This window comes from Pan paniscus, chromosome 3 (assembly GCF_029289425.2).
Source record: "Pan paniscus chromosome 3, NHGRI_mPanPan1-v2.0_pri, whole genome shotgun sequence".
NCBI classification, from domain to species: domain Eukaryota; kingdom Metazoa; phylum Chordata; class Mammalia; order Primates; family Hominidae; genus Pan; species Pan paniscus.
In genome coordinates this window covers 10,246,294-10,273,921 of record NC_073252.2, presented here as the reverse complement: position 1 = coordinate 10,273,921, position 27,628 = coordinate 10,246,294, and the positions used below count along the sequence as shown (strand labels likewise).

Sequence of the window (27,628 nt, the reverse complement as noted above, 5' to 3'; positions counted from 1 at the left end):
TCTGGTGAAGATTAAGGGGGAATACACACATAAAGTGCTTAGTGTGGTATCTGACAAGTGTTAATCCAGAAAACGAAGTTGATTATGAGTGATTATGGCTACAGTAATTATTCCAGTGTCTGATAATCTGGTAATCACTCTCTCTTTTTTCTTTCTCACTCCACTCCCTTTATTCCTTCCTTTCTCCCTTTACCTCTCTGTCTTTCTTCTCTCCCTTCTTCCTCCTCCTCTCTCTCCTCTCTTCCTCTTTCTTCCTCTCTCTCTTCCCTTTTTTCTTCTCTTCCTTCCCTTTCCTTCTTTCTTTTCTCCCTCCCTTCCTCCTGCTCTTCCTCCTCTCCTGCACCTTACTCCCTCTCTCTCTCTCCCCCTACCTTAAAGCTGCTCTATTTTTTACATTCACTTTCAATTTCCTGTTTTGGGATCCACTTTAGTTTCATGCCAAAGTCAGCAGACAACCCTGAAAATTAAGAATAAAGTCACAGCCAAGTGTGAATCAGAGACCTCGGGGCCCTGGGTGTGTCGTGGGGTTCTCTGTCCAGAGCTGTTGGCCAGCGACTTGTCAGATGCACATGGCTTTGCCCTGAAGTGCCACATCTTAGAGTGGACAGTGTCCGAGGCAGTGACTGCAGGCACTTCAAGGAAGTGTGATCTCCAGCTCGCATGAACCAGGATTGGGAGAACAAGTCCACATTTGCAGTTTGCCGACATTTGGGTACACTGATGCTCATCAGTGTCTCTTCTTCATCTTGGTCCTTCTACCCAGGCTAGAACTTCTGGCAAGGCTGATGTTGCCTGCAGTCTTGGTCTGAAGGTGGGAAACACAAGCAGAATTTCTGGGTTGCAGTCTTGAGGCCAAATCCTTCCTCTTCAGGGGACCTGAGCTTTTTCTCTTAAGGTCTTTAACTGATTGGGTGAGGCTCACCCACATTATGGAGAGCCATCTGCTTTACTTGACGTCAGCTGATTGCAAACATTAATCATATTGAAAAAAATGCCTTCACAGCAATATCTGGACCATTCTCCAGATGTTTGATCAGACAATTGGGCACCACAGCCTAGCCAACTCAACACATAAAATGAACCATTACAAGTAGGTGCCAGTCAGTGGCAAGGACACAGATGACAGAACAGTCAGTCCATACCTTCTGGTTCCTGCTGGGCTAATTGATATGCTGTGGGATGCACAGGAGGAGGGATTCAGATTTCCAGAAGGGACAAATGGACAGAGGAGGTGAGCCTTGAAGGTGAGACAGAGAAAGGAGCAAAGACATTCCAGCCCAATGGTGCAGCCTATGCAATGGAAGGCAGGCCTGAGAAGCACATGGCTTCCGGAACGTGGAGGTCCAGAGGCTGGTGCACCCCTCACATGCATGCTGAGATATGAGGGGAGGGGCTGGCCCCTCAGTTCAGGGCCTTGAATATCATAGTAAAGTTTGGCCCCAGTGGTTCAGCAACCATCATTCTTGTCAGACCAGCTGAGCCTAAATCAGTAGCTCAGAGCCCATCATACTGTAAGAAATGGATATTCTTCCGGAATTGTATTTTCTGCCCTAGGAAGCAGGACATTCAAGCATTATTTTAACTCTACTTGGCTACCTTAGACTTTAAGGGCTTAAATCTTACATCAATTTGTTTTCTTAATTTAAAGCAATTAAAAAACTTGTTTAGTTATAGAAGTTTTTTTTTTCACTGCAAAATATTAGAAAACTATAGGAAAACAAATAATAAGATAAAAATTGTCTAGAATATCCCATCCAAGCAGTAACTGCTATTAATGGGTTGGTCTGTTTCTTGACAGTCTATTTTCCATGTTCATAAATATGCACCTGTCCTCTGCTCATCTCCATGGCCGGTCTCTGCTGCTCTCCAGTCCTGTGCTGGGCCAGGCCTCTCCATTTCCACTCATCCATGCATAGTCTGTTTGCTCTTCTGAAACTACCTCTTCTCCTAAAATGTGAGCTCCATGAAGGCAGGGCAAGGTGTACCTTCCTCAGAATTGTATCCCCATAGCCTAGAATATGAGGCACTTAATATTTGTTGAATAAATAATTTAACATATAAATATGATGTTTTAGGTTTAAGCAAAGAGACACATGAACATAGTTTAAGTACATATATTCTGTGAATCTATTAGTAATTGCATCTATTTTTAATGTTGAATAATGTTTGTTTATATATCTTCCTTTTTCTTGTCAAGTAAGAATTTATTATGAGCATTTCCCCCTCACATCAAATATTCTCCTATAACATAATTTTTTTTTTTTTTTTGAGACAGAGTCTCACCCTGTCACCCAGGCTGGAGTGCAACTGTGCAACTCGGCTCACTGCAACCTCTACCTCCTGGGTTCAAGCGATTTCTCCTGCCTCAGCCTCCTGAGTAGCTGGCATTACAGGTGTGCGCCACCATGCCCAGCTAATTTTTTGTATCTTTAGTAGAGACAGGGTTTCACCATCTTGGCTAGGCTGGTCTTGAACTCCTGACCTTGTGATCTGCCCGCCTCAGCCTCCCAAAGTCCTGGCATTACAGGCGTGAGCTACCGTGCCAAGCCTACAACAATTTTTAAGGACTCCATAAGATTTCATCATATCGATGGATTGCAATTTATCCACAGTTTTCTGCTAGATATTTTTTATCCTATTATAAATACCATTTTTCTGACATGGAAAATGCTGCAATGAACATCTTGACCTTAACTCATTGTGCACATTCCTGCTTTAGAATGCATTTTTATAAGTGTAGTAGTTGGGCCAAAGGGCAGAAATCTTTTTATGGTTCTAGAAACATATTTCCAAACTCCAGAAAAGCTATGGAATGTTCTACTTCTGCATGCCAGCGATTCAGAGTATGATTTTGGTAACTGTTTCCAATTTGACAGGTGAAATTGGCACTTTGTTTTAATTTGCACTGATTTTATTTTTACATCTTGGAGACAGCTAGCCTAGTGTTTTCAAAATGTGCCTCATCATAAGAATTACCATCTGAATGAAAATATTCCAGAGAGCAGTCTGTATTTAATAATCAACAAGGCAAGTGTGGGAAGCCCTGCACTCAAAAATAGAGAAACTGAGGACAGAGGAGAGCAGGGAGATGCCCAAGCGAGGATGCTGCTGTGTCCTATCCTGGCATCCCAGCCAGAGCTCCTCACAGCAAACCTTTCGAAGACTGCTCCAGGCCACCTCCCCTGACTTGCACATCTGAGAAAGCAGCTGTCTAATGGCTTCTTTCTTTTTCTCTTTCTCAGAAACAATAACAACAAAAGTTCAAAACCTGAAAAGTGAACCATGAAGCTCAGTAAAAAGGACCGAGGAGAAGACGAAGAAATTGATTCAGCGAAAAAGAAATTGGTCAGTCCTTTTTTTTTTCTGTCTCCCTTATATGATTATTCCGGTCACCCAGGGGGTAGTACCCCTTTCCCCTGGGTCAGTGGGAGGCTGTTAAGGTGAAGCTGGGCAGAGAAAAGAGTGAGCAGCAACTGAAAGCCAAGTTCTATGGGAAGGAGCCATGGAGATTGTAGAGTGTCTGGGATGAGGCTCAGAAGAGTGAAATTGACAGTCCTGATCTGCTGGTGACTTTCTGGGCTTGGGGCAAAAGTCTCCATTACAAAGGTCATTTCTCAACAAGGGGACATTGATGTTGACAATGATTATGTCATCATCATTAAAGATACACTAAAACCCACCCCTTAATCCATCACAAAGCTTAGTCGACCTGCCCCTTCCTCCAGGAAGTCCTCAGCTCCTATTAATAGAATGACTTTCTCTCTTCTTGGGACTCATCAGATGCTCTTTTTAAACCTGATTCAAGAACCAACAGCCAGAGAGTGCCTACTCTGTGCTGGACCTTTACATAGGGCTCCCATTTAAAGAGAGACTCTTTACATGGTTCTCTCTGGATCAAACCATGCTGAAGGCATCACTGGCCCTATTTTACAGGCGATGAACTGAGGCTCAGAAAGGGATGAAGCCACTTGTCCAAGGCTATGTGGCTAGTACAGGTTTGAGCCCTTCTTAAACCTTGGATTATCTGTGCCTCATCTCCTGTGATGGGTGTGGAAGCTACTGTGACTCCAGGGAAAATGTATTTGTATTTATAATAAACCTGTATTTGGTAGGACAGAGATCAACACAAGTCCATTTACCAAGTTGTCAAGAAGGTGTGAAATTGGCAAGCTGAACATCATTGTCCCCACAGAGGTGTGAAATGGAGGATAAGGGTGCAGTCACCTGTTTGAGGTTACCCAAGACCCCACGCCAGAATAATGTCAAATAGACAGCAGTTCCCTCTAAGTGGACGCTATATCTTTTCTTGGTGCTTACATTAGGTGAGTCAAGGATCTACTGTCTAAGTATTTGGTGTAATGAAGGAAGGGATGTAGTCATTTCAAACATTCTGCTTAAATGATACTCAATAGAAAACCCCCCTTCTTTTCCAACTCTTCCCTGCTAGAAAACTTCCACCTTGTCCAAGACAAATTTTTAGCCTTAGGAAATCATCTGGAGGACAGTTTAAGGTCAGTTCCAGAAGTGATGCCTATCTACTGGACCCTGTCCCTGAGCCAGGCTGAAGGAAGTCTAGGAATACAAAGAGGCTTAGGACACTGTGGGTTTGCTGGGGCTGCCAAGACAAAGTCCCATAGACTGGGCAGCTTAAACAACAGAAATGTATTGTCTCACAGTCTTAGAAACCAGAAGTCCAAGCTCAGAGTGTCAGCAGGTTAGTTCCTTCTGAAGCCTCCCTTCTTGGCAGACGTGGCTGCCTTCTCCCTGCGTCCTCACGTGGTCATCCCTCTGTGTGTGTCTGTGTCCTCATTTCCTCTTCCTATAAGGACACCAGGCATACTGGAATACAGCCCCATGCATATGACTTCATTTAACCTTAATTACCTCTTCAAAAACCCTATCTCCAAATACAGTCACATTGTCAGGTACTTGGGGTGAGGACTTCAACATGTGAATCTGAGGGGACACAATCAGCCCATTGAGACGCACACCATCCCTGCCCACAGTGAGCTCCCGTGCAGAGGGGAAGGCACACGTGAGCAGCAGCACACGTGCAGAGGGGAAGGCACACATGGAGCACAGAGGCAGCGAGAGGTTGGGGAGGCTGCTGGGAGGAGGTGGCGAGAGAGTTAAGTGCTGAAGGGTGAGCACAGTTCAGGGCAGTCAGAAGTGAGGGCCTGAGCAAGGTCAGGAGAACCTGAATGAGTAGGAGCTTCATAAAGACAGGCAAGTAATGACTGAATGAAGGAACCAGTGAGTGTCAGAGCAGGCGGAACGTGCCCCAGCCCAGAACATCTGGGGATGTTTGTCTTATGACTTCGTCTGTGATAGGAGTCGCTTCCTTAGCAGTTGCCTGCAGTGCAGGGCCGATGGCCCTGTGGAATGGGGAACCAGCCCTCGCTTTGGAGGCAGGCTCCTCCATGCTCCCCCTGAACTTCAGTTGCCCCAAAATGTAGGTCTGATAGTTCCTCTGAGGACTAAACGATATCATGAAGGTGAACACACTTGGGAAAGCCCTGTGCACATGTAACATGAGCTGTGCACATGTAATATGAACTGAAGGTGAGGCAAGTGATCTGGCTACCAGGAACCCTGGTTAGCTGCCATCTGGATCCGGGAGGGACCCATCCCTGCTCTTTTACTTTCTGTCCAGCTGTAGCTGCACATTCATGGCCACTGCCTAATTTCTGGTTCCTTTTGAGTTTTCAATCCCAACAGAGGACTACGAAGCAATTTTTAACGGGATGAGGGGTCACCTGATCCAATTTGAGCTTTAGCAAAATCTGGTGAGGTCCCCACTGTTAAAGATGAGGAAACAGGGAGGGTATAGAGAGGGGAGTCACAGCAATGGGATGAGGAGGGGTAAATGAGATGATGAAAATGCAGTCCCTATCAGGACAGCATAGGGGCAGAGGGGCCCTCCATGCACAGGGATGCAGCTGTCCCTGCCCCTCCTCTGCCCATCTCCTGTACTTCAGGCCCCAACCATGCTTCACTGACAATTTCACTTCCTCCCACACACTGCAGGCATCTGTGCCTGCAGGCCTTGGCTCCTTGCCCTCTCACCCCGTATCCTTCTCTGTCTGCTCAGAAGCCGCCTCTTCCAGGGGGGTCTCCAAGATCCAGCTGAGATTGATGTGGTGCCTCCTCCACACTGTCCTGGGGAATCCTCCGCCTTTTTAGGTCATGTTATAATTAAGGATTTGCACATCAGAATGCTGCTCTAGGCCCACCATTCAATGAGGAAACCAGGCTGCATAGCTGAAATCCAGTTCAAGAAACAGCCACTTCTCCCGGGGCATGCCTGACTGATTAACACACAGAAGGACGATTGCACTGAATGACTGGCGTGCTCAATACATCCCCAGCCTAACTCCTGAGGGTGGTTTTCCTCTTTGGAAGTCTTGATTCCCCACTTGCTTTGAGCAGCCACATTCCCACCACCATGCATGTCAGGGCTGGACGTTTCCACGTGCGTTTCACATTCCAGGTTCCTGGCATGTCTGCCGTACTCCACACCTTTTATTTTATTGTGTGCTTTTTACTAAACGTACTTTGCTAACTTTTCGGTCTCTCTTTTGTGGACTGAGCCCTACCTTGCCTCCTGGACGTTCTGCATTCACCAAGCCTGTCCCTGGCTCTGGCCCAGCCTCTGCACTGCTCTCTGCTTCTGGGAGCAAACTGTTCTAGCCAAAATTGAAGGTGCTTCTCTGGCGTCTGAGGCAACATGGCCATGTGATGAACTGATTCCCACAACCTCCTGGTGTGCATGAGGCCCTTGCCTTCTCAGTACTGTCCTTGAGCCAGCCTGGGGCTGGAATACAGGACATGTCCCCTCAGCCAGTGCTGAATGAGCAGGACAGAGTAATGACTAAGAGGCAAATTCTTTTTCTTCCAAACCCACAGCCCTCGCCTTTGTTCTAGGCTACAGGACAGCCCACACTCATTTACAGCACGCCACTTGGGGCTGGCTGTTTTCTATTTGAGCTTCAGAATAAGTCTGCAGGACAGTCAGAGTGGGGTCAATATTCCATTTTGCAGTGGTAGAAGTTGCAGCTCAGAGAATAAAGTGACTTGCCTGAGGACACACAGTTAAAAAGTGGAGGAGTTGGCCAGACATGGTGGCTTACGCCTCTAATTCCAGCACTTTGGGAGGCTGAGGTGGGCAGATCACCTGAGGTAAGGAGGTCAAGACCAGCCTGGCCAACACGGTGAAACACAGTCTCTACTAAAAATACAAAAATCAGCCAGGCGTGGTGGCACACGCCTATAGTTCCAGCTACTTGGGAGGCTGAGGCAGGAGAATTGCTTGAACCCAGGTGCGGAGGTTGCAGTGAGCAGAGATTGCATCAGTGCACTCCAGCCCGGGCAACAGAGCAAGATTTGGTCAAAAAAAAAAAAAAAATTGGAAGAGTCAGGGGCAGAGCTGTATGCAGGCTTCTGAGTCAAAGTCAGCCATCTCTCCATTCTGTTCCAAGCATTAGGGAGGTATCCTAGGTTAATGGCAGTCACCCTGCTCCAGGCGTTGTTACGAGAGAAAAATAAAAAGATGCTAAGAAAAAAAAAAAAAAAATTCCACCCCCTGGGTGGCAATCCTGGAGAGGACAGATTTCCCTTTTTGGACTGTTTCATTGCTGTAATAACTTAGGAGCAGAGAAAAAAATGTTGCCCCGTTGCCTGTTCAGGCATGATCAAATTGCCACACTTCCTGTCAGGAACTCCCGCCCTCCTTCCAGTGGACTCTGCCTCCTCGCTCACGGATATGCCTTGGCAGAGTCTGGGGTCCCTGGACTGAGCCATCAGCTGGGTCACTGAGACCCATGGCAAGGAAACAAAATAGGAATTCCAAGGAACTGGGCCTAGTTCCCCTCACAGATGACACCAGCCACGCCGGGCCTCCAGGGCCAGGGAGGGCACTGCTGGAGTGTGACCACCTGAGGAGTGGGGTGCCAGGTGGAAGGAGAAGAAAGGTAACTACGGACAGCTTTTCTGCATGGCTGGCGGGCTGTGGGGAAGGCAGGCCTGGGTGGCAGCCGTGTGACAGTGCTCAGCCCCAGCCTGGCAGCGTGTAGCTGGGGGATCTGGGGCTTTGAGGCAGGGAGGCCCCAATTTGAGTTGCACTTCTCCATCTGTGTGACTTTGGCATGCTCTCTCCAAGCCCCAGCTGACTGGGCCAACAGCGTCTCTGGTAGACTGGGTGTGTACATGGAATGAGGCTATGGTGGCAGGCTGCTCTGCCCCGCACTTGCATGGTGGTGTCCCTCTTCTTACCCTCCCCAGGGCATGGCACGGGCAGCAGCACCGTCGGTCAGTGGGCACCCTCTGCCCGTGCAGTGAGTGGGGAGCAGGTGGAGGGCACAGGCGGGCCACACAGGCAGGGGGCTCCAGGGAGCACAGCTGAGGCAGGAGAAGATGGCCCCCACCTGCCCTTCACCAGCCTCTGGCAGGGGCACTTCACACCAGGTGCTCCCAATCTGATGGGGTGCAGACCAGGGAGGAGTTTGTGTCCTCTAAGGTCATCGGGGCTGGGAGCAAAGAAGGCACAGAGCACAGAAACGATGCCCAGCACAGCCCAGGGGCTCAGAAGAAGTGGTATCTGTGCCGAGACTCAGAGGATAGGTTTAAAGAGAAAGAGTGATAGAGAACAGGCGTTTCATCTGAAATGTGATTCTGTTCCATCAGGGATCCCCATTCAGCTCAAGCTCCTCTCATTGCAGAAAAATATTCTGGTACTACATTTCAATTGGCAGCACCCATCCCCAAGGCTTATAAATGTTCCCTCTTGCCCCCGCATGTGATCAGCAGCCTCTACGGAGCACCTCCTCTGCAGCAGGCTCCTCAAGAACATATGTGGCCAGTGCTGCCATTAAGATCCCATTTCACAGGTGGGCAAGCTGAGCCCCAGAAAAGTCAAGTCACTTGCTCAGACTCCTACAGCTGAGGGGACCGGCCCTGGAGGTAAAGCTGATATCACTTGGCTCAAAGCCCCAAAGCTCTATCTCGTGGCTGGTGGCACTAGAGGAGACAAACGAGATGGGCAGAGCAGCTAAGTGGGCATCAAGAGACCCGCATTCCCTTCCAGACGGGATTTGACTGATATGGGTCCCTGAACCATGGATCCATATGTCTTCTTCACTGTTGCACCCCCACAGCTTTGTCAGGGCCTGGCGCCTACAACACACACACACACACAGTCACAAATATGTCAAATGATGGCAAAGAAGGTGCCTTCCGGAGCACCTGGCCCCTGTCCACTTGGCCTATATTCCCTGACCAGCTGAGGACAGCCGTCCCTCCTGCCCTGGCTCATGCCAGCTTGTCAGCCTTTGCCAGGGATCCAGGTGTTTCTGCCCTATGGCCCTGTACTGGTGGTGGCTGTCCTTAGATGGGGCTGCAGGGCAGGACAACACCAAGGCAGGCGCCCTGTTCTCTGTGCCAAACCTTGCATCTCTATGTCTGCAGGTCCTTGTCCCGAGGCTTGGACCAGCCCCTGTAGTTTGACGCCTCAGACTGGAACAGTATGTGCATGTAAGCGTGTGTGCACATCTGTCTGGCTGTCGGCAGTCTCAGGCCCTTGGACAACGCACTCAGGTGACGGGTCAGCAGGGGACAGTGCAGTGGTGACTAGAGGGGCACTGCAGCCAGGCCACCTGGACTTCAGTCCCCATCCTAGACAGCACCAGCCACGCTCCCTGCCCCTCTTTCCTCACCTGTAATACAGGACATAACAGCGCTGATCTAAGGACTCAGAGACAATGCGCAGAAAAGTGCTTAGAATCACGCCTGGCTGATAGCGCTTGGAGTCTGGCTTTGCTTTTTTCTGTCTGGGTCGGACTCTCGCCAACTTCGCTGAAAGGATCGTGTGGAGCTGCCCAGAGTAGCTGCTGAAAACTGCGTTTCAGGAATCCTCACGCAACCCGGAAGGAACGCAAGGGCGTGGCCGCTAAACCTGAGGGCGCCCGGCCTGCGCACGCGGACCTGGACTGGAACCCTACCTGCAGGTCCCCAACTTGCGTCTCTTCTCTCTGTCTCTACCCCAGCCAAGGACAAAGACTTCTACCCCGGAAGGCCTCCCCCAGCTGAGGGAACGTTCCAGGTCTTCCCTCGGCCCTGGCTGCGCGCCCGGTGCCGGCTCTGACGTGGTTTCCTCTCCCCTCAGGACTGGTCCTGCTCGCTCCTCGTGGCCTCCCTCGCGGGCGCCTTCGGCTCCTCCTTCCTCTACGGCTACAACCTGTCGGTGGTGAATGCCCCCACCCCGGTGAGTGCGCGCCAAGGCCCGGCAGAGGGCGCTGCGGCCCTGCGGAAACCTTCGGGTGCGCAAGGGCCCTGGGCTCCAGCGCCCCCTCCTGTTGCGCTCGCGGCGCGGGACACCGCGGGGACAGAGATTAGCCCCCACTCGGGGGAGAGGGGAGGCAGAGAAACAGACAATGATGACACGGGGACAGGGGCGGGGGATGACAGTTCTTGCGGCTGGAGGGCGGGTGTCCTGGGAGAACGTTGGGAGACTAGATGAGAGGGGGCTTCGGAAGTCCCGGGGTGGGGTGGGGGGCGATCCTCTGGCCCCTAATGCCGGGGAAAGAAGCAGGAGGGGCCTTATGCATGGAAACTTGGACATTTTCTTGATTTGTTTTGTTGTTGTTGTTGTTGTTATCTATCTATCTATCTATCTATCTATCTATCTATCTATCTATCATCTATCTATCTATCATCTTTGAGATGGAGTCTCACCCTGTCACCAGGCTGGAGTGCAGTGGTGCGATCTCGGCTCACTGCAACCGCCGCCTCCCACGTTCAAGTGATTCTTCTGCCTCAGCCTCCCGAGTAACTGGGGCTACAGGCATGCACCACCACACCCGACTAATTTTTGTATTTGTAGAGGTGGTGTTCCGCCATGTTGGCTAGGCTGGTCTGGAACTCCCAGCCTCAAGCGATCCGCCCACCTTGGCCTCCCAAAGTGCTGGGATTATAGGCTTGACCCACTGTGCCCGGCCTGGTGTTGTTGACTTTAAATTACAACCAGAGGCCACTCAGGTATCTGCTGGATAAGACCCATCTTTGGCTTGTGTTTTACTCTGAAATCAGATCCAGGTGCAATTCTCCCAGGCCCTCTTCACATTGTGCCTCTGGTTTGCAGTTAAAGGTTGGGTACTGCCTACCTAGGCTGTAAGGTTTAGATGCTATCCTGTGGGTGCTGGCTTTGGCTTTGACCTACCACCACCCACAGGCAAGGGCAGGTTGGAGGCTTGAGGGAAGCTTTCCTGCAGGAAGTGATGCCTGACTAAGTTTGGAAGGTGGAGTGATGGATGGGGGGCCAGGATGTAGGACACATCTGGGGAAATGCGGGGAGCTCCAGGTTCTTGGAGCACAGGCCGTTTTGGAGACACGGATATAGGACACATCTGGGGAAATGCGGGGAGCTCCAGGTTCTTGGAGCACAGGCCGTTTTGGGGACACGGATGTAGGACACATCTGGGGAAATGCGGGGAGCTCCAGGTTCTTGGAGCACAAGCTGTTTTGGGGGCAGACAGGAAGCAGGCTGAGGACAGCCCTGGGTGCCTTCCAGGCTTTTCCTTGCTTGGGAGTCCAGCATCCTTGTGTACAAAACATAGGGGAAGCCTGGGTCAGTGAGTTTCAAAGGTTCCCATGAGCCCTGGAATTTTGCAGAGGTGCCTCACGGATCTAAGCACTATTTGCGCAGGTCAGTTCTATGTTTAAAAAGTCTGTTAATTATTTGACATTGTTCATTTCTGTTGCTAAAAACTGTTTGAAAACCAGGGGGCCTAGATGGCTTCAGTAAGCACTGCCAACAGTCAGTGATCTTTGATTTTGTCATTGTGACGTCATTCCAAGATGGGGATCTGGCTTGTTGATATTTGTCTTTGAAAGAGGGCTAGGAATTTGGACTCTTGCTTCATCTTGAAAGTTCATCAAAACATCCAGGTGAGAGGTGGGGGAGAACCTTTGCACTCATGGCTTGTGGAGCAGAGTTATGTGAAACTTACACCTGGGATAGAATGATATGGGTTCAAGCACTGACTGTGGGAACATGAGGATGGAGCAATCCCATTACTCACTTATTCATTCAGCAAGCATTGTTGACAGTTTATGATGTATCCAACTCTGGGGATCAGGGAAGACAGCCTGGAGGAGGTGGTATTTGAGCTGAGCCATGAGGGATGTGTAGAATTTCCACAGGTGTCAAAGGGAGGTGGGGAGCTGAAGCACACACACAGAGGCCTGGCTGTGCCCACATGGTGGCATATTAGGAAGTTAGTAGCGTGTGATGTGCCAGTACCTAGGGGGAATGCAGAGCTGGGATGAAAGAAGAGGTGGAAAAGCAGGATGGAGTCAAAAGAAGAGAGCCTAAGATCTTAGGCTGAGGAGTAGGATTTTAGTCTTGGGCAGTAGGGAGCCATGGCAGATTCATGGGGGTGGGGGTTTGCAACTCACATTTTTTTAATTAAAATTTATTTTTCTTTAACCATGACACACCCTCAGGAGGTCCTGAGAACACGTGCCTCCTTATTTATTTACTTATTTAGTATGCTCACTGTTTTTTAGAAAGACAACTTTGGTGTCAGTGAGAAGGACAGGAGGGGCCAGAGCTTAGAGGTATTTAATGGGAAAGACCATGGTAAGCCAAACAGAGAGAGTTTAACGTGCCCTCCCTCCATTTCGGGAAAGGAGATTTCTGAAGACCTACACAGCAAGGGTGGCCTTTACCTTTCTTAAGATGAGTGACACATATTATGGCAGCATCAGTAACAGCACAGATGGAAAAAGCCCTCATGAGGTGCCGGCCCTCCTCCATGTACTTTTCATGCGTTAATCAGCTCAGTGCACCCTCATGACAGCCCTGTGAGGTATGGATCATCATTATCCCCATTTTACAGATGAGGAAACTGAGGCACACTGTTCACTGACTTTCCCACAGTCACATAATGAGTGGAGCCAGAGTTTGGCCCTGGGCGGGCTTCTGGTTTCCCAGGCATCAGACACATTTTCAGTCATTTTTAAAACAGATCCTTTCTGTGCCAGGCAGTGTTAGGCCATGGGACTTCTTGTTTGGGATATCGGAGCTCTACCTCTGTGGCCAGTATGCGCAGCAAGGTGTTCAGTCTTGAGACATCACAAGGCGCTTTTTAGCCTGGTGTCCTTTGAACCTCGAGACCACGGCTCGTCATGCATACTTTAGAGGAGCCCAGAGCAAGCACCCCGAGGAGGCCTTGAGTCCAGGACTGAGCCATCTGCCCAGATCCACGGCCTGGGAAGTGTCATCCCCAGTTGGGTAGCTACTTCCCAGCATGTGCTCTCTGCCTTTGAAGAGGAGCAGAGACTGTGATGGCCAGCTCATCAACTCTGCCAAAATGTACTGCATGCCAGGCGCATTCCATTCTCAGAAATACAGAGACGTCAGTGTCTTTGGCTGTAACAAAACAGCACAGCCTGGGGTCTTCAGCAAGACATTTATTTTCCCATACATCTCCAACCTGGAAATCCAAAATCAAAGTGCCGGTGGATTCGTTGTCTGGCAAGGACCTTCCTTCTGGCTTGCAGATGGCCTCTTTCTCACTGCCTGTACATGGCAGAGGGAGGAAGAGTGCAAGGGAGCAAGATACTCATCCCACCATGAGGCCGCCCCCATGACCTCTGCTAACCCCAGTAACCTCCCAAAGGCCTCATCTCCAAATACCATCACATCGGGGTTAGGGCTTCAACATGCCCTATCCTTGCAACAAAAATGTCATGCAACATTTTTGGAGGGGACACAATTCAGGTCAAGGTAGTTAATTACTGATGTTACCTTCATTTCATGAACAAAGAAACAGAAGCTCAGTTTAAGCAACTTGCCCAGGTTCACACAGCTGGGAGGTGGCAGTGTTGGAATTCAAACCCAGGTCTGTCTGAATCCAAGATCCATGCCATGCTCTCTGCCTCTCCTTCCTGCCCCTGACCACTAATGGCAGGCGCCAACAGTCCAGCCATGGGGGGAGTTTGGCATGATCAATGAAGTCAAAGAGGAACAAGGGGAGATGGGAGGAGCCACAGCAAGCCCAGGGCTGCTTACCTGTCCATCTACCAACCAAAAGACAGGGCAAGGTTTCACTGCAACAACCCTAGGGGCTCAAGCATAAGGTGGATGATGCTGCCATCGTGTTACAAGCAGGCACCTGTGATTGTCTGAATCCTGTCCCAACCCCTCCCTCCCTCGGGGTTCTCATAGAGCAATTCTCATAAAGGACCTGATCTAACTGAGAAACCAAAGACAGCTTTATTATTAGCTAGAATCATTCCCCAAACTCTTCCCCTCCCTATGGGGTTTGGGGTCATGTAACCTCTTCCTGCTCTGCCTAAAGGTCCTGATGTTTTATGTTTACTTGTGTTGCTTTGTGAGAAGAGAGGGGTAGCTGTTCAGGCAATCCTTCAGTGCCCTTCCCTGGGTGTTGACCTTGCTGTTTCTGGGGTAGAAAGATGAAAACGACACACATCCATGTCCTCAAGGTGCCCCAAGACCAGCAGCAGTGACAGAGGCTCAATAAATAATCACCAGTGAGGCAGGCTGCATGGAGCCACAGGACAGCTGAAGGACTATATTCTACCTGGGGAGGTCAGTGGGGCCTCACTGGGGCTTGAAAGAGAGAGCTCAAGGCTTTCTGGGAATGGTGGAGACCTAAGGGTAGCTGGATGTGGGGTCCAGTGGGGTGGAGAGGTAGAGGCTGGAAAGGGGAGCTGAAGCCAGATCAGAAAGGTTGCAGAGGCCAGAACAGGAGCATGATCCAGCATCACCCAGGCTATGAGCAGGCTGAGGGCCAAGGCTCGCCCTGGGAGGCCCTTCCGAGGTGGAAACTGCCCTGAGTGTGAGCTGAGCAGGCCTGCAGAGAATCCCAGCTCAGAATCCTGCAGAGAATCCCAGGCACCATGTAGGTGCCTCTGTAAAGGGCTGGTGTCGAGCCCCTTGTGAGGTCGCTGCGAAATGAAAGGAGATGTGATGCTGGAGGAGCTCAGCCCAGCGTCCAGCGATCACCTCGAATTCTCTCTTCTCCTTGCAGTGGGCTTAGAAACGGGTGAGTGAGGCAGCCCCAGAACCAGGGAGACCAGGAACAGAGCAGAGCCTCTAAGGAATGGAATCTAACACAGGCTGGAAGGACCCAAGCCTGGCAGGGGTTTAGGGTGTGAGAGCTAGGCTTCACCTGGGGTGCTGGGCTCTCGAGAAGGAGAAAGAAACCCTTGGAACAGAAGAGGTGCAGATATTAGTGCTGCTTTGGAGTGCGGGGAGGGTATCTGCTCACAGAGATGATGAACAAAGGCTGCCACCAGGGGGTGGTGTGTGGATGCTGCCCCATGGGAAGGGGTGCTGGCTTTAGCACTGGCCCAGGCTTGTAAGTCCTCGGCCCAGCCAGCTTCGCCTTTCCAGCTGTTAGATAACTGGGGGCCCAGGTGATCGGGGCACAGACTCCAGGCAGTGGGCATTTACCTTCAGGGCAGGCAGCTTGCACTGTTAGAACAATCCATGCAGTAGCTGCCGTTGGCCCTGCTGCCACCCAGCCTCAACCTTAAAAACGCTCAGTGCTCCTCTCTCCTCAGATATTTGGAAACTTTCTGTAATGCCGAAAATGAAAATAACTCGCCTCTGGGCACCAGCTCTGCACTTGGCCCAGGTTCAGAATTGTGTGCACACTGGATCCTTGTTATAATATTGCAAGGCAGCTATCACTAACTCCCTTTTAAAGGCGAGGAAACTGAGGCTGAGGGAACCCAATACATCCAAGTTTCAGGGGTGGGACACTTCCTAAACATTCCCACTGGCTTCTCCTCAACACAGTCACCTGGATGTGCCTCCTGGCCACCCAACTTTCCAAGAATCCCCAGGATCTGACTACTTTTCATGCCTCATTTGGAAGAGAACACCTGCACCTCGTGCATCCACAAGGGTCCTTGGCCAGCTTGGTGGATGGGATGTGAACAGAGGTGCTGACAGGCCACATGAGGCCTGGTTTATGGCAGCATCCCTGGTTATGGCAGCACTGAAGAAAGATCTTCAGTCCTTTCTTCCCCCAGATGGCAGAGAACTATTAAACGCACACTGGACTTTGCATGAACTGGCAAGAGGTTCTTATTGTCCTTAGCTGTTGAAAATCAGGGTTATCTGTGCTGTGCTAGTGCGTTGATCACCAAGATGAACACCACAGTAGCTAGGCTCTCTTCATTCTCTACACTAAACCCTAACTGGTTTCTCTGTTTCCACTCTGGTTCCTACAGTTTAGTCTCCACCCAAAGGCCAAAGGGATCCTTGACAAATGAAGCAAGATCATATTGTCCCTCCGCTCAAAACCCACTATGTCTAGAAAGCAAGCCAGACTGTGGTGACTTACACGGTACCTGGGGCCGTGACACATGACACATGACAGATGTGACCACTGTGTCATCATCATTTCCCCCCTCACTCCCTCTTCTCCATTTACGCAAACTTCTCCCCACTTGCTGCCCCTCAAACACACCGCACGCTGGAACCTCAGGGCCTTTGTGCGTGCTTCTCCTGCTGGCTGCAGTGCTCTTCCCTTGATTTTCCTGTGCACTCTCCTTTGATTACTTCTCGCCTCTGCTCAGACGTCCCCTCCTCAGAAATGTCTTCCCTGACCAGCCTATCCAAAATGGCACCCCTCCATCACGCTTTAGCCCTCACCGAATTTATTTCTCCTCATGGTATTTAACACTACCTGAGATATGATATATTCCTTTACTTCTTGTCCTCCTTCCCTTCACTTTAGAAAGGTCCTTGCTTCTGCAGTGCCAGCACCTAGAACAATGTCTGACACATTGTAAGCATTTATAAAAAATATTTGCTAAATGAGCAAATGGATAAATTTAAATTTAAAGTGAGTCCAAGGCAAGTCCTTAGGTCTCTTCACTCTCAAACAAATTGCCAGCTGTGAGTCTGTCCTATGGAAAACTTCTGGGACCACCTCCACCATGTTCACAGATGGGGACTTGGACCCTGGTCTGTCTAATTCCTGAGTATCCCTTCTTTCTGTTCCACTAGGCTGATCTGCTGCATTCTGTGAATCAGCAAACATTCTGTGAAGGTCCAGCAAATGTTCTGTGGAGGTCCAGATAGTGCGTGGTTTTTCTTTGTTGGCCATATGGTCTCTGTTGCAACTACTGACTCTGCTACGTAGAGATAAAGCAGTTATAGATGATATGTAAATGAATGGGCGAGGGTATGTGCCAATAACATTTTATTTACGAAACAGATGGTGGTCTAGGGTTTCCCTTGCTGGCCAATTGTTGGCTAACCCCTGTGCTAGAGGTTTTAGAAAAGGGAGGAGGCTCTTGTAGATTCCTTGTGTCATTAGTACCTCTGGGCAGAGGGCTGGCTGGCTGAATAATTAATCCACAGCCTATGCTGCATAGCATCTAAATAGGAGCACCTAAATCTTCCTGAAGATGTTTGCTTTCTAATCTCCTTTCTTTTGTTCATGCATTGCTGATTGTCTAGGCTTTGTCCTTTCTGTTTCCAGTGACTAGCTCCAAATGGCATAGTTGTATCTTTCTGTCTATCCATCTACTTACTTACCTGTCTGTCTAAAACATCCTGAAGTTATTGTAAAAGACTGCCAAATTTAGGGCTAATTTGCATACCAATCAAATGTAGCCTGAATTTTCAGACATTCATGCATGCAAATGTGCTAATCTGCATCCTTGCAAATGGCTTCAGATTTATGCCATTGTAATCGTTGACCTTTAGTAGGAAAATGTTGCAGTGCCTGGAACCTGCTTCATTATACTGCTAGAATCATCTGGGATGATTGCCAGAGTTGTGCTGAAAGATGTCCTCTTGGTACCTGTGAGCACCCAGTGTCTAGAATCCACCTGAGAGGTTGTTAAGGGCTGGATGGAGACCCACAGACTGGAGTGGGGGATTCTGAGCCCCAAGGGACATTCTCTGGGCACTGAAATGGGCAGACAGGGCTGATACAGGCCTGGGTGGGATGGTGGTGCCTGGGCAAAGCATGAGTCAAAGCTCCTCTTGCTGATGGGTGTTGTCCACAGAGCCTACAGGAAGATTCTGGAAGCAATGTTCTAAAGAAATGCAAGGTCTGTGGCAGGGCCGACAGTATGGAGCCCAGACTTCAGTCCAAAAGGGCCCAACCAAGACAAAAAACAAGCCAAAGGGTGAGGGGTTCAAGAGTAGCTGATCCATGAGAAGCAACTATTGAGGTGATGGACCTGGATGGATTCCTGACCTGGGACTCACGCACTTCCTATGATTGTAGGAGGATCCCACATTGCAATGAGCCCAAGAGAACAGTCAGCCTAGGCAGAACGACCACTGGGGGATGGACATTAAGAAAAGTCGCCAAGAAAAAAGGACCAAAGTTGAGATAATGAATGTGTTGAATAGGAGGTATGAATGAAAATAAAAATTAGAAAGCAAACAGGGAATGCAGTGGTTGGGGGAACAGAAGGTGAGGTGGGCGGGACAGTTCAGGGCTAATCAAAAGGATAGACAGTGAACTTGGTGCCTGTTTGTGCAGTTTCTGGCCTGTAGCTTGGGGGAAATGCTTGGAGGCTTGGCAAAAGTATAGCAGTCAGGATTGTACAGATCAAAGTGTCACCTAAAACAATACTGTTCATTTGTTTCCCTGGCGTCTATCAAAGTACCTCGCACACAGCTTCGCCATGACTCCTGATGCTAACTAGCCATTTAGGCCAAACTTCACAGGTTAAGAGCACAGCCGTTCACAAGACTGGCCTTACTTCAGACACCAGCGACAGGCTCAGGGGTTCCGTGAACATATGGTAACACATTTGGGGGTTCTCACTACCCCTTCTGGTTTGATAATTTGCTCAAATGACTCACAGAACTCAGGAAGTGCTATGCTTAGAATTACAGCTTTATTATAGCAAAAAGGATACGAATCAGAATAAGCCACAAGAAGAGATCACAGGGCAAGGTCTGGAAGGATTCCAGCTCTGGTGTTCTCTCTCCTCCCACAGAGTGTTGTCTACCAGGGAAGCTCACCCAAGCTTCAGTGTTCCAAGTTTTTATTGGGGTTTCATCATGTAGATGTGATTGATCAAATCATTGGCCATAAGGTTGAACTCAATCTTTGGTCCTCCTCTCTTCCCTGGAGGTAGGGCTGATGTCACTTGGCTCAAAGCCCCAACCCTCTATCACATGGCTGGTCTTTCTTGCATGGCCAACCCCCATCCTGAGTTATCTTGTTAACATACACTATCAAGGGATTCTGAGAGGTCTGCCATGAATAACTCAAGAAATCCCAAGAATTCACAGGCTACATCCCAAGAACCAGGGACAAAGGCCAGCCAAACTTTATTATACAATTGTCTACTGTATATATAAGATTTACATTACACAAATGCATATTATAAACAGAAAATACTCAAAAAATGTTTGTAAAATGAATGAGTGAGTGAGAGAAGGAAGGAGTGAGAAAGAATGAATGAGAACTTAACTTTAGGAGTCTAACTCATTGGCCCCACACCATCCAATATAAATCAGGACTTATTTGAAACAACACTGGCAGCCACACAAATAATACTGAATGGCTTGGCTTTGATAAGAAATTACTCACCTTTCCAGTGGTTTTTGAGTTAGCAATGTTTTGTCTTCTTGGGAGGGGAGACACAGACTCTTGTCCTTCATGGTGTTAGTATTTAAGCCCAGGGTTTCTGTAGAGCAATTAAGTTGACTCAATACATTTCCCAGCATAAATGGTATATTCTATTATTTTCTCCTGTCTGCTCCTTCCCTAAAGGCAGATAAACAAATGATAATAAAAAGCAAAATCAACATTTCCCTCTATAAGGGTAGAGCTGCCCAATTAGCCACAGATGTTAGAACCTGATCAAACAAGATTCAAGTGAACCAACAGAGAGAGAACCCAAAAGCAAGTTCTGGTGCTTTCAGTTAATCCCACCCCACAATGCCATCTTAGCAGGCTGCTCTGGGAACCCAGGCGCTCTTAGAGAAAGAAGCATGTCGCCTGGCAGGTGCCTCTGGTGTGGCCTGAGACCCGTTCTCAAGGAAACCAGGAGGGAATGATGAGCAGAGACTGTGTCAAACGACATAAGTTCTGGTTGGGGTGAGGGGGAGGCATAGCAGGGCTCAAGACTTTGGTGGAAGAGGGCTGAGATTACAGGAGGACCCTGTGCATTGTGTCACTGCAGAAACAACGGGCAATTATGTATATGAAATGGGTATCTCTGAATCCCAGAGTTTTGTCCCCTCACCCCCCGCTCTTTTCATTTTACTCTTGCTTTTGTCTCACTTTATCTCAGTAACTATAAAAGCAACAGACTTCCATTAGAAAAAAAAAAAAAAACCACAGCACAGAAATTTGATAATGAAGCTACACATACAAACATTCTTCTGTGAGTGAGAGATGATCTCTCTCATTTGTATACCAGCCCCACATGGCAGATTTATGCTGATAACCCCGTATTACAAATAAAGGAGAGATTGAGTGACTGGCCTAAGGCTACCTAGCTAATAGATGGTACACTTGGGCCTGAACACAGTCAAAACCCAGACTCCATCCAGAGGCCGCTTTTAATGTGTCATCTAAATCCACTCTTTTTTCTGAAGATCATCATATATACTGTTTAATACTCTCTTTTTTGGCTTACTATTTATTGGTAAGCACCTTTCTATGCTATTGGAAGTTCTGCATCACCAGGATGTTTAACAGCAGTGTGGAGCTGCCTCCTGTGATGTCCTATCTTCCTAATGTGGGCCTCTGAGGTTGTTTCCAATTTTTCTCTAATATGAGATGCTGCTGCATTGTTTAAATTGGGATCTGTGAGTCATTGTTTGGTTTGGTTTGGTTTGATCAGAGCCAGCACAGCTGCTGACTGATGAGGGCCCAGGGACCTTTTCCAGCCTGGGGCGTTGGTGTCCAGGTGTCCCAGGCTGTGGGTGCCAACTCCCCCTGCACCATGCCCTGGAGGTCCCAGCGATTAGAGCTGGACAGCCTGCCTCTTTGATATAGAATTTTCTCATTTCATAAAGTTTCTCCAAGAAAAATGCCTTTGTTGAGCCAAATGGGGAAAGGAACTCGGTCCCGTCAAATCTCCAGGAAGCTCAGCTTAGTGCAGTGGGGGCAGTGGTTGCTCCAGCCAGAGAGCTGGGGATAGCTGATCCAGCAAGATGGGAGGTAGGGAAACTTGGAGGGCTGTGTTGGAGTTGCACAGCTGGTGTGAACAAACCAGACAAGTGAAACTAGAAGCACCCTATTTCTGACCCATAGGGGAAGACCCTGAAATTTATTGAGCACCTGCTGTATGCTGACATCATGCTCGGGACTTCACACACCTCATTTCATCCTTCTGGCGGCCTCATCTACAAGCTAGGGGTTCTTATTCCCATTCTATAAATGAGTTATTCCAGAATTGATGTTGCAGACGGGGCCCCTGCTACCTCAAGCAGCCAGAGGTGAATTGACTGGTAATGAAAACAATTTGCCCTTTTCATTCCGGCCAACCGGAGGATATGCTAAAAGGAGAGCAAAATATCATCTCAAGTCTGCGTAAATGCACTGTTCCCTGTAAACACAGCTATGCAACCTCTCAGAAGAATGTTCCAGCAGGAGGAAGGCTCAGGACTGTGATTGGATAAGAATAATATTGGGAGTGCATTCACTTCTCTGCTTCTGCCTGGGGCCAAATAGACAATGAAACTTACCTTCTTTATGTTTCATCTAATTAAACCCAAGCATTTGGCTGCCCCCTCACTGCAAAGGTGGCTGAGGGGAAACCCAGGAGGCTCTGAAAGCCTTACTTGCCTGGCTGTTGCTTGTAATTGATGTTTCCTCTTTCATCATGTTTCATTTCATTCTGAAAGCTAGCTGTGGGAACAAAATAGTCTCAGGTGTCTGGAGGCACAGGAGCCTCTTTCCCAGTGAGTCAGCCAGGCTCCTCTGGGAGGATCACTTGGGGAGGAGGAAAAAACACCACAAACCTGCAAACCTAATGCTCAAGTCAAGCCAAAATGGGAGCTGAGTTTTTTCCTTAGGACAAGGGAGGTGTACTGGGGTCACCCAACACCACCTTCAGGTAGGATAATTCACTGGCATGAGTCACAGGCGTTGGCACAGGAATGCGGTAGTACTCACAGCTATGACTGATCACAGTGGTGGAACACAATGCTAAGTCAGCAAAGGAAAAAGGTGCAGGGGTGAAGTCCAGAGGAAACCAGGGGCAAGCTCCAAAGAACTCTTCTAGCAGAGCCTCACGGGACGCGCTTCATCCCCACAGCAACAAGTTGTGACAACTCTTGTGAAATTTGTCTAACAAAGAAACTCATTAGAGACTCGGAGTCCAGGGTTTTTCTCGGGGGGTGGTCACATAGGCACTGTCTGCTTGGCAAGCAGAGAATTCCAGATTCCCAGAAAGAAAGCAGATATAAACCACACTGAGACAGCATAAACCACACTGTTTGCACAGTTTAGGTACAGTGAGTCACTCTTACCAGATCTGGGAACGGTGGCAACCCTTCCAACATCCAAGTTCCCAGATGCAAGCCCGGGGCTTACCCTGTAGCAGGTTTTTCTAGGAAGAGAAGTCTCAGGCGTGCTGTGAGAGCTCTTTTCTACACAGGAGGCCTTACCTCGGGGAACCAGGCGACATTAGGTAGCACTGCTGGGATTGTGGAATTTTGTTCTTGTGGGGCCCTAACTTCAGAGGGCCTGGTTCAACAATGGGTACTTTTTTAAGGACTTCTGGACTGCGTTCTTCCCTGTGCCAGTGTGTTCAGTGGTGCAGACTGTCTTTATAAAGCCCTAAGGCATTGTGGCATGACTTCCTCTCTTATGCAATGGTGTGTGTACTCTGGCCCAGCTACCAAGTGTTACTTCCGTGTATTTTTACAGGACTCCTGAGAATCGTTCCAAGTGAGTTTGCGGGAGGCTCTGTGTGAATCAGTAAGGCACATTAATGTTGTTAAACAGGCTACGAGGTAATTTGCCTCCCATTGTCTGGCAATTTCTTTTATTATTTGGAGATGCTCTAAGCCAGTGTTGGCTGGGAATTGCAGGGTTCAATTTTATGTCCAGAGGCTTGGTCCCCAGGTTCCTGGCCTGGGAGATAATGGTAAGTGATTCATGGATTCTTGAATCTGACAAATAAATGAGCCTAGGCCCCTTATTTTACAAATATAGAAGTAAAAATATCAACAACACTACCACCAACCACCCCAACTTCCGGTTTTTATTGTGTACTTCATATTGACCCAGCACTGTGCTGTATCTTCATTCTCTCATTAAATCTTCACAGTAACTCTTCAAGGAGGGCAATGATTTAACAGATGAGGAACCTGAGGCGCAGAGAGGTTAAGTAACTTACTCAAGGTCACCCAGCAAAGAAGTGGCAGAGCTGAGAGTGGAAAAAAGCCAATTCCAAGTACCTTTAACATTGACAGCACTGCCAGAGAGGCACACAGATTGCTTAAGATCACCCAAGGCCACAGAAAGACTCAGTGATGCAAGCAAGTGTTAAATCCAGAACTCTTGGCTCTTTCTTAAGCTTCCTTTGCTTTAACCATGTAGCCTTTTATTCAGTTGTTTGCAGTTTAGGCTATAGTTAGTACTAGCCGTAACATCAATGCTTCTGGAGCAACTCATAACAATTTTGATCAGACTCATCATCTCATACCAGTTGCAGGAGCTTCCTAACAGGCCTAGCAGCCTCTAGTCTAATCCCTGAAATGTCCTTCACACTGCACCTATGAAGAACATTCTTAACCACAAATTAGAGCTATCAATTCCGTGCTAAAACCCTCCAATGGCTCCCCAGTGCCCATGGAATTTTGTGTAGACTCCTGAGGCTGGCAGGCAAAGCCAGGTACAGGCAGCCTCCAACCTTCTACTGGGCCACCTTTCAACCCACTGTGTCTTTTACAGCTCCTGTGTGGCAACCTGTGGTCTCCGGTTTCTGCACCTTCAAGAATTCTGTTAACTCTGCCTGTCGTCCTGTAACTGAGCCCACTCCGTCTGCCCCTCTTGCTTGCTTGACTTTGATTCCACAGCCTTTCTTGGCTTCCTACTGTCATGGCATTTTTATTCCATGTTATAATTGTATGTTTACTTGACTACTGTCTCCACTAGATCTTGAACTCCTTGAAGGCAAGAAACAGCAGAATTTGTATCTAGAAGAAAGGATGGGAAGCTGGGCCCCTGGTAGTGAGGAAGCAGACCTGTAAAGTCAGATAGAAAGATACAAGAATGTGCCTCGTGGTTGTTGGCTGAATGAGAAAGTAAAACAAGGAATCCCAAGTAAGATAGGAATGAGTGAGATGTCCCAAAGCAGGCCTAGAGGTTACCTACCACAGTGGTCTTAAAGCAAATTTTTATTGCAGATTGTTTTCTTCAAACAGGATCGAGTTCTCCCAACACATAAAAGGAAAGCTCTAGGTAAAGGTTTCTATCTCCAAGCCTTCATGACTTGGCCTAAATCTCTCCTCCTTCTTGAAGCCTCAGGTCACAGTGCAATTGTGATGGCATGGGCTCTGTAGTTAGGTTGATTGTGTCAGCAGGGCAAACTTGCTGCTATAATAAACAAGCCCTGTATCTCAGTGGCTTAACACAATGAAAATTCCCATTTATATCACCTCATTTGAAGGAGATGAGCAGGAACACTCTGCTCCATGAAGCCATTCAGGGACCCAGGTTCCTTAAGTGAAGTGGTTCCACCATTCTCTAGGACTTTGGAGTCCTCTGCTAGTTCCTCTGTGGCTGGCCAGCTGACAGGAGCAAGCGTGGAGCAGGCAAACACATTCTCAGCGTCTTGGTGGAGGTCACACATGTCCCTTGTACTTACACTCCTTGCTTGAGAAGTAGTCATATGGCCCCACCTAGATGCAAGGAACTGGGTAAGGTGGCCTGGCAGTATGTCCAGGAAGAGGAGAGCACTGTGAGGTCTAGCAGGCCCTGCAGTTCTACCATCTTTGGCATGGCTATGGGATGTGTTTCTCCACTCCAGACTTCTCTGTTGTGAATGAAACCTCTCAGGATGGCTACAAGGGTTGAATGAGATGAGATATCCAAATGTCTGATACATACTCAGCAGTCAACCAATCTTCATTCCATGTCTCCTCTTCTCCCCTAAAACAGAGGTATTGATATCATCATCTTTATATTTTCTACACTTAGAGTTGGAAAAAAGTAATGGTTAAGAGATGGACTCTGGATCCCTGCTCCCTGGGGCTGAGTCCTGGTGACATCGCATGCCAATGGTGTGAGCTTGGGAGGGCCCCTTGTGGCTCTGTGGCTCAGATACCACATCTGCCCAAAACAGAGGTAACAAATAGTACCCTTGTGGAGGGTAAGAAGTGAGTCAGTATGCTTCCAGTTCTTAGAATAGTACACAGCATATTGTAACTATGATGTGTGGGTTACCTGTTTTATTATATGGTTACTGCCACACAGCAGAAACTCAAAACGAATTCTTATTTAAGCACCCATTCTGTATCATGCATGACCAGTCATGTTTTGCCATAGGTGAGGTTCACAAATCTCAAGCTTGGGGAATGTTAGTGCAGTGAATTCTCTGAGCAAACTTCATCACTGGCTTCAGCCTTGTGGTAACAAGGCCTTTCACCTGGGCTATTGCTGAATTCAGACCTGGAAGACAAACGTTCAGTTGCCAAAAGCATTGGCTTACAAACAGCTTTCAGGGAACTTTTGAGAAAAGTGTTCCTGCAGGGGGCCTAGGCTATGCAGCAAGTCTTCTGGCCCCTCCAGAGTCTATAGAGGCTTCTTTCAGCCATTTCCCAACGTCACAGTAAGAAGCTTCCACAGACTCCCAAAGCAATGCTTGGTAGTGGGTGAGCTGAAAACCCTCTCTTTTCCCACCAGGCTCCTGAATGCAGTGCAACACAAAGGAAAAGACAAAATTTCCTCCCAATCAGCATCCTTTTCATTTCCTTACATTAATTCCAGGAAGCCAGTCATTACTGAGGTCTTCCAGGGTGGGTATTAGCCTGACTCCTTGCAAGACAGCTGCAATTGCTTGAATTACTATAAGAGTGCCATGGGGAGTGAGTTCCCATGCAAGAATGACCTTGCACATGTGGAGGTCTCCTGTTTATCAGGTGGCAGGAGGGGTGTCTGTGAAGTCCTGGATACTCATTACTTATGCCAGCTTCTCTGAAGGGTCTTTACTCTGTACATACTTGCAGTAGTTCTTGGGGCAGCCTCTACCCCCTGTCTTGCTGTGGCCCCTCTAATCCTTGCGCTTAGCAATCATCACCGTTTCTCCCACTAGACTCTGTGCTCCTTGGGGGTGGTTGCTGCTGTATTCACCACGGTCTGACGGAGTATCCAGCCCAAGCAAAGGCTTAGTTGATATAGTTGATATTTACTCTTTTTTTTTTTGTTTTAGATGGAGTCTCGCTCAGTCCCCCAGGCTGGAGTGCAGTGGCGCAATCTTGGCTCCCTGCAACCTCTGCCTCCAGGGTTCAAGATATTCCCCAGCCTCAGCCTCCAGAGTAGCTTGGATTAGAGGCGTGCACCACCACACCCAGCTAATTTTTCTATTTTTAGTAGAGATGGGGTTTCACCATGTTGGCCAGGCTAGTCTCAAACTCCTAACCTCAGGTGATCTGCCCGCCTTGGCCTCCCAAAGTGTTGGAATTACAGGCATGAGCCACTGCACCCAGCCAATATTTACTCTTAAATCAATAAATGCACCATTAGGTTTATCTGCTTAACTTTCACATCTTAATCATAAGTTCAAGAGTTCAGTTTGTGGAGCAGTTGTATTTGTGCCCTGAAGTTTGGCAGCTCCACCACAAAAGCCTCCCAGTGCATATAAGCCGTGACTGTGGGTGGGTTATATAACTCTCAGGCCCCTTGTTTATAAATGAGGGCTTTTACCACTAGGGTTGTCGTGAGGGTGAAGTGAGATTATTTATATGCTTTGCTAGAGTTTCTGTATTTCCATAGTTGTAAGGAACAACTAAAGCCAAAAAAGTTGTTGAGAAGAGTGGGTTGCTCACAGGATCAGTGGGAGGGCTGGAGAGCCAGGCCTGGAAGCTCTGTAGCTGGAGATACTACCCTAAATCACTCCCAGAGCTGGTCCTATGGGCTCCGCTGCAGCCACCACTGCCATTGACTGCACCGCTGGCACAGGACATTGCAGCTCCCCTGCTGCTGCCCCCAAACCCAATCCCAGCAGAGCTCCCTCTGCTGCTGGAGAATCCTCCTCAGCCCCATGTCTTAGCCCCAGTAGCACCTTGATCAAAGTTCCAGCATCTGATTGGCTGAGCCTTGGTCACATGTCCACTTCCAGCTGCAGAGGATGCTGGGAGAGCGGGTGTCTGGCATGTTTGGCTTCTGTAGTTATGTGTCCTCTGTTTCCCCACTCAGGATTCTGAGGCAGGAAAGTCTCCCAGGCGGGAAGAGGGCTTCTGATGCTGGGGAGCCTAAAAGGCAGATAAATGTCCAATAGAGGACATAAAGCCTTGACATTGACTAAATGGTCAATGTCAGGTAAATGTCCAGCCACTAAGAAAGAACATAGTGGCCATTCTGCAGGCTGCTGGTAGCACCCTGATGAAGGCTCAGGAATCAGTGTCCTGGTAGCCCCAGTGAGGGGATGGCAGTTTGGA

The 27,628-nt window shown here is 48.6% G+C and overlaps 1 protein-coding gene across 4 annotated transcripts in view; it reads left to right on the top strand.

Annotated features, from left to right (window-relative positions):
• Positions 1–3,242: 3,242 nt before the first annotated feature.
• The window catches only part of SLC2A9 (solute carrier family 2 member 9), a 247,221-nt gene continuing 222,835 nt past the window's right edge, over positions 3,243–27,628 (top strand). The window contains exons 1-2 of one of the 4 annotated variants that reach the window (XM_034958295.4): positions 3,243–3,345; positions 10,160–10,258. In XM_034958295.4, coding sequence (XP_034814186.3) covers positions 3,283–3,345; positions 10,160–10,258 — 162 coding nt within the window. In that variant the 5' untranslated portion in view covers positions 3,243–3,282. Of the gene's footprint in view, positions 3,346–6,666; positions 10,259–27,628 lie in introns of those variants that run through there. The other 3 variants (XM_055111189.2, XM_034958294.3, XM_063603723.1) reach the window with 3 other exon arrangements.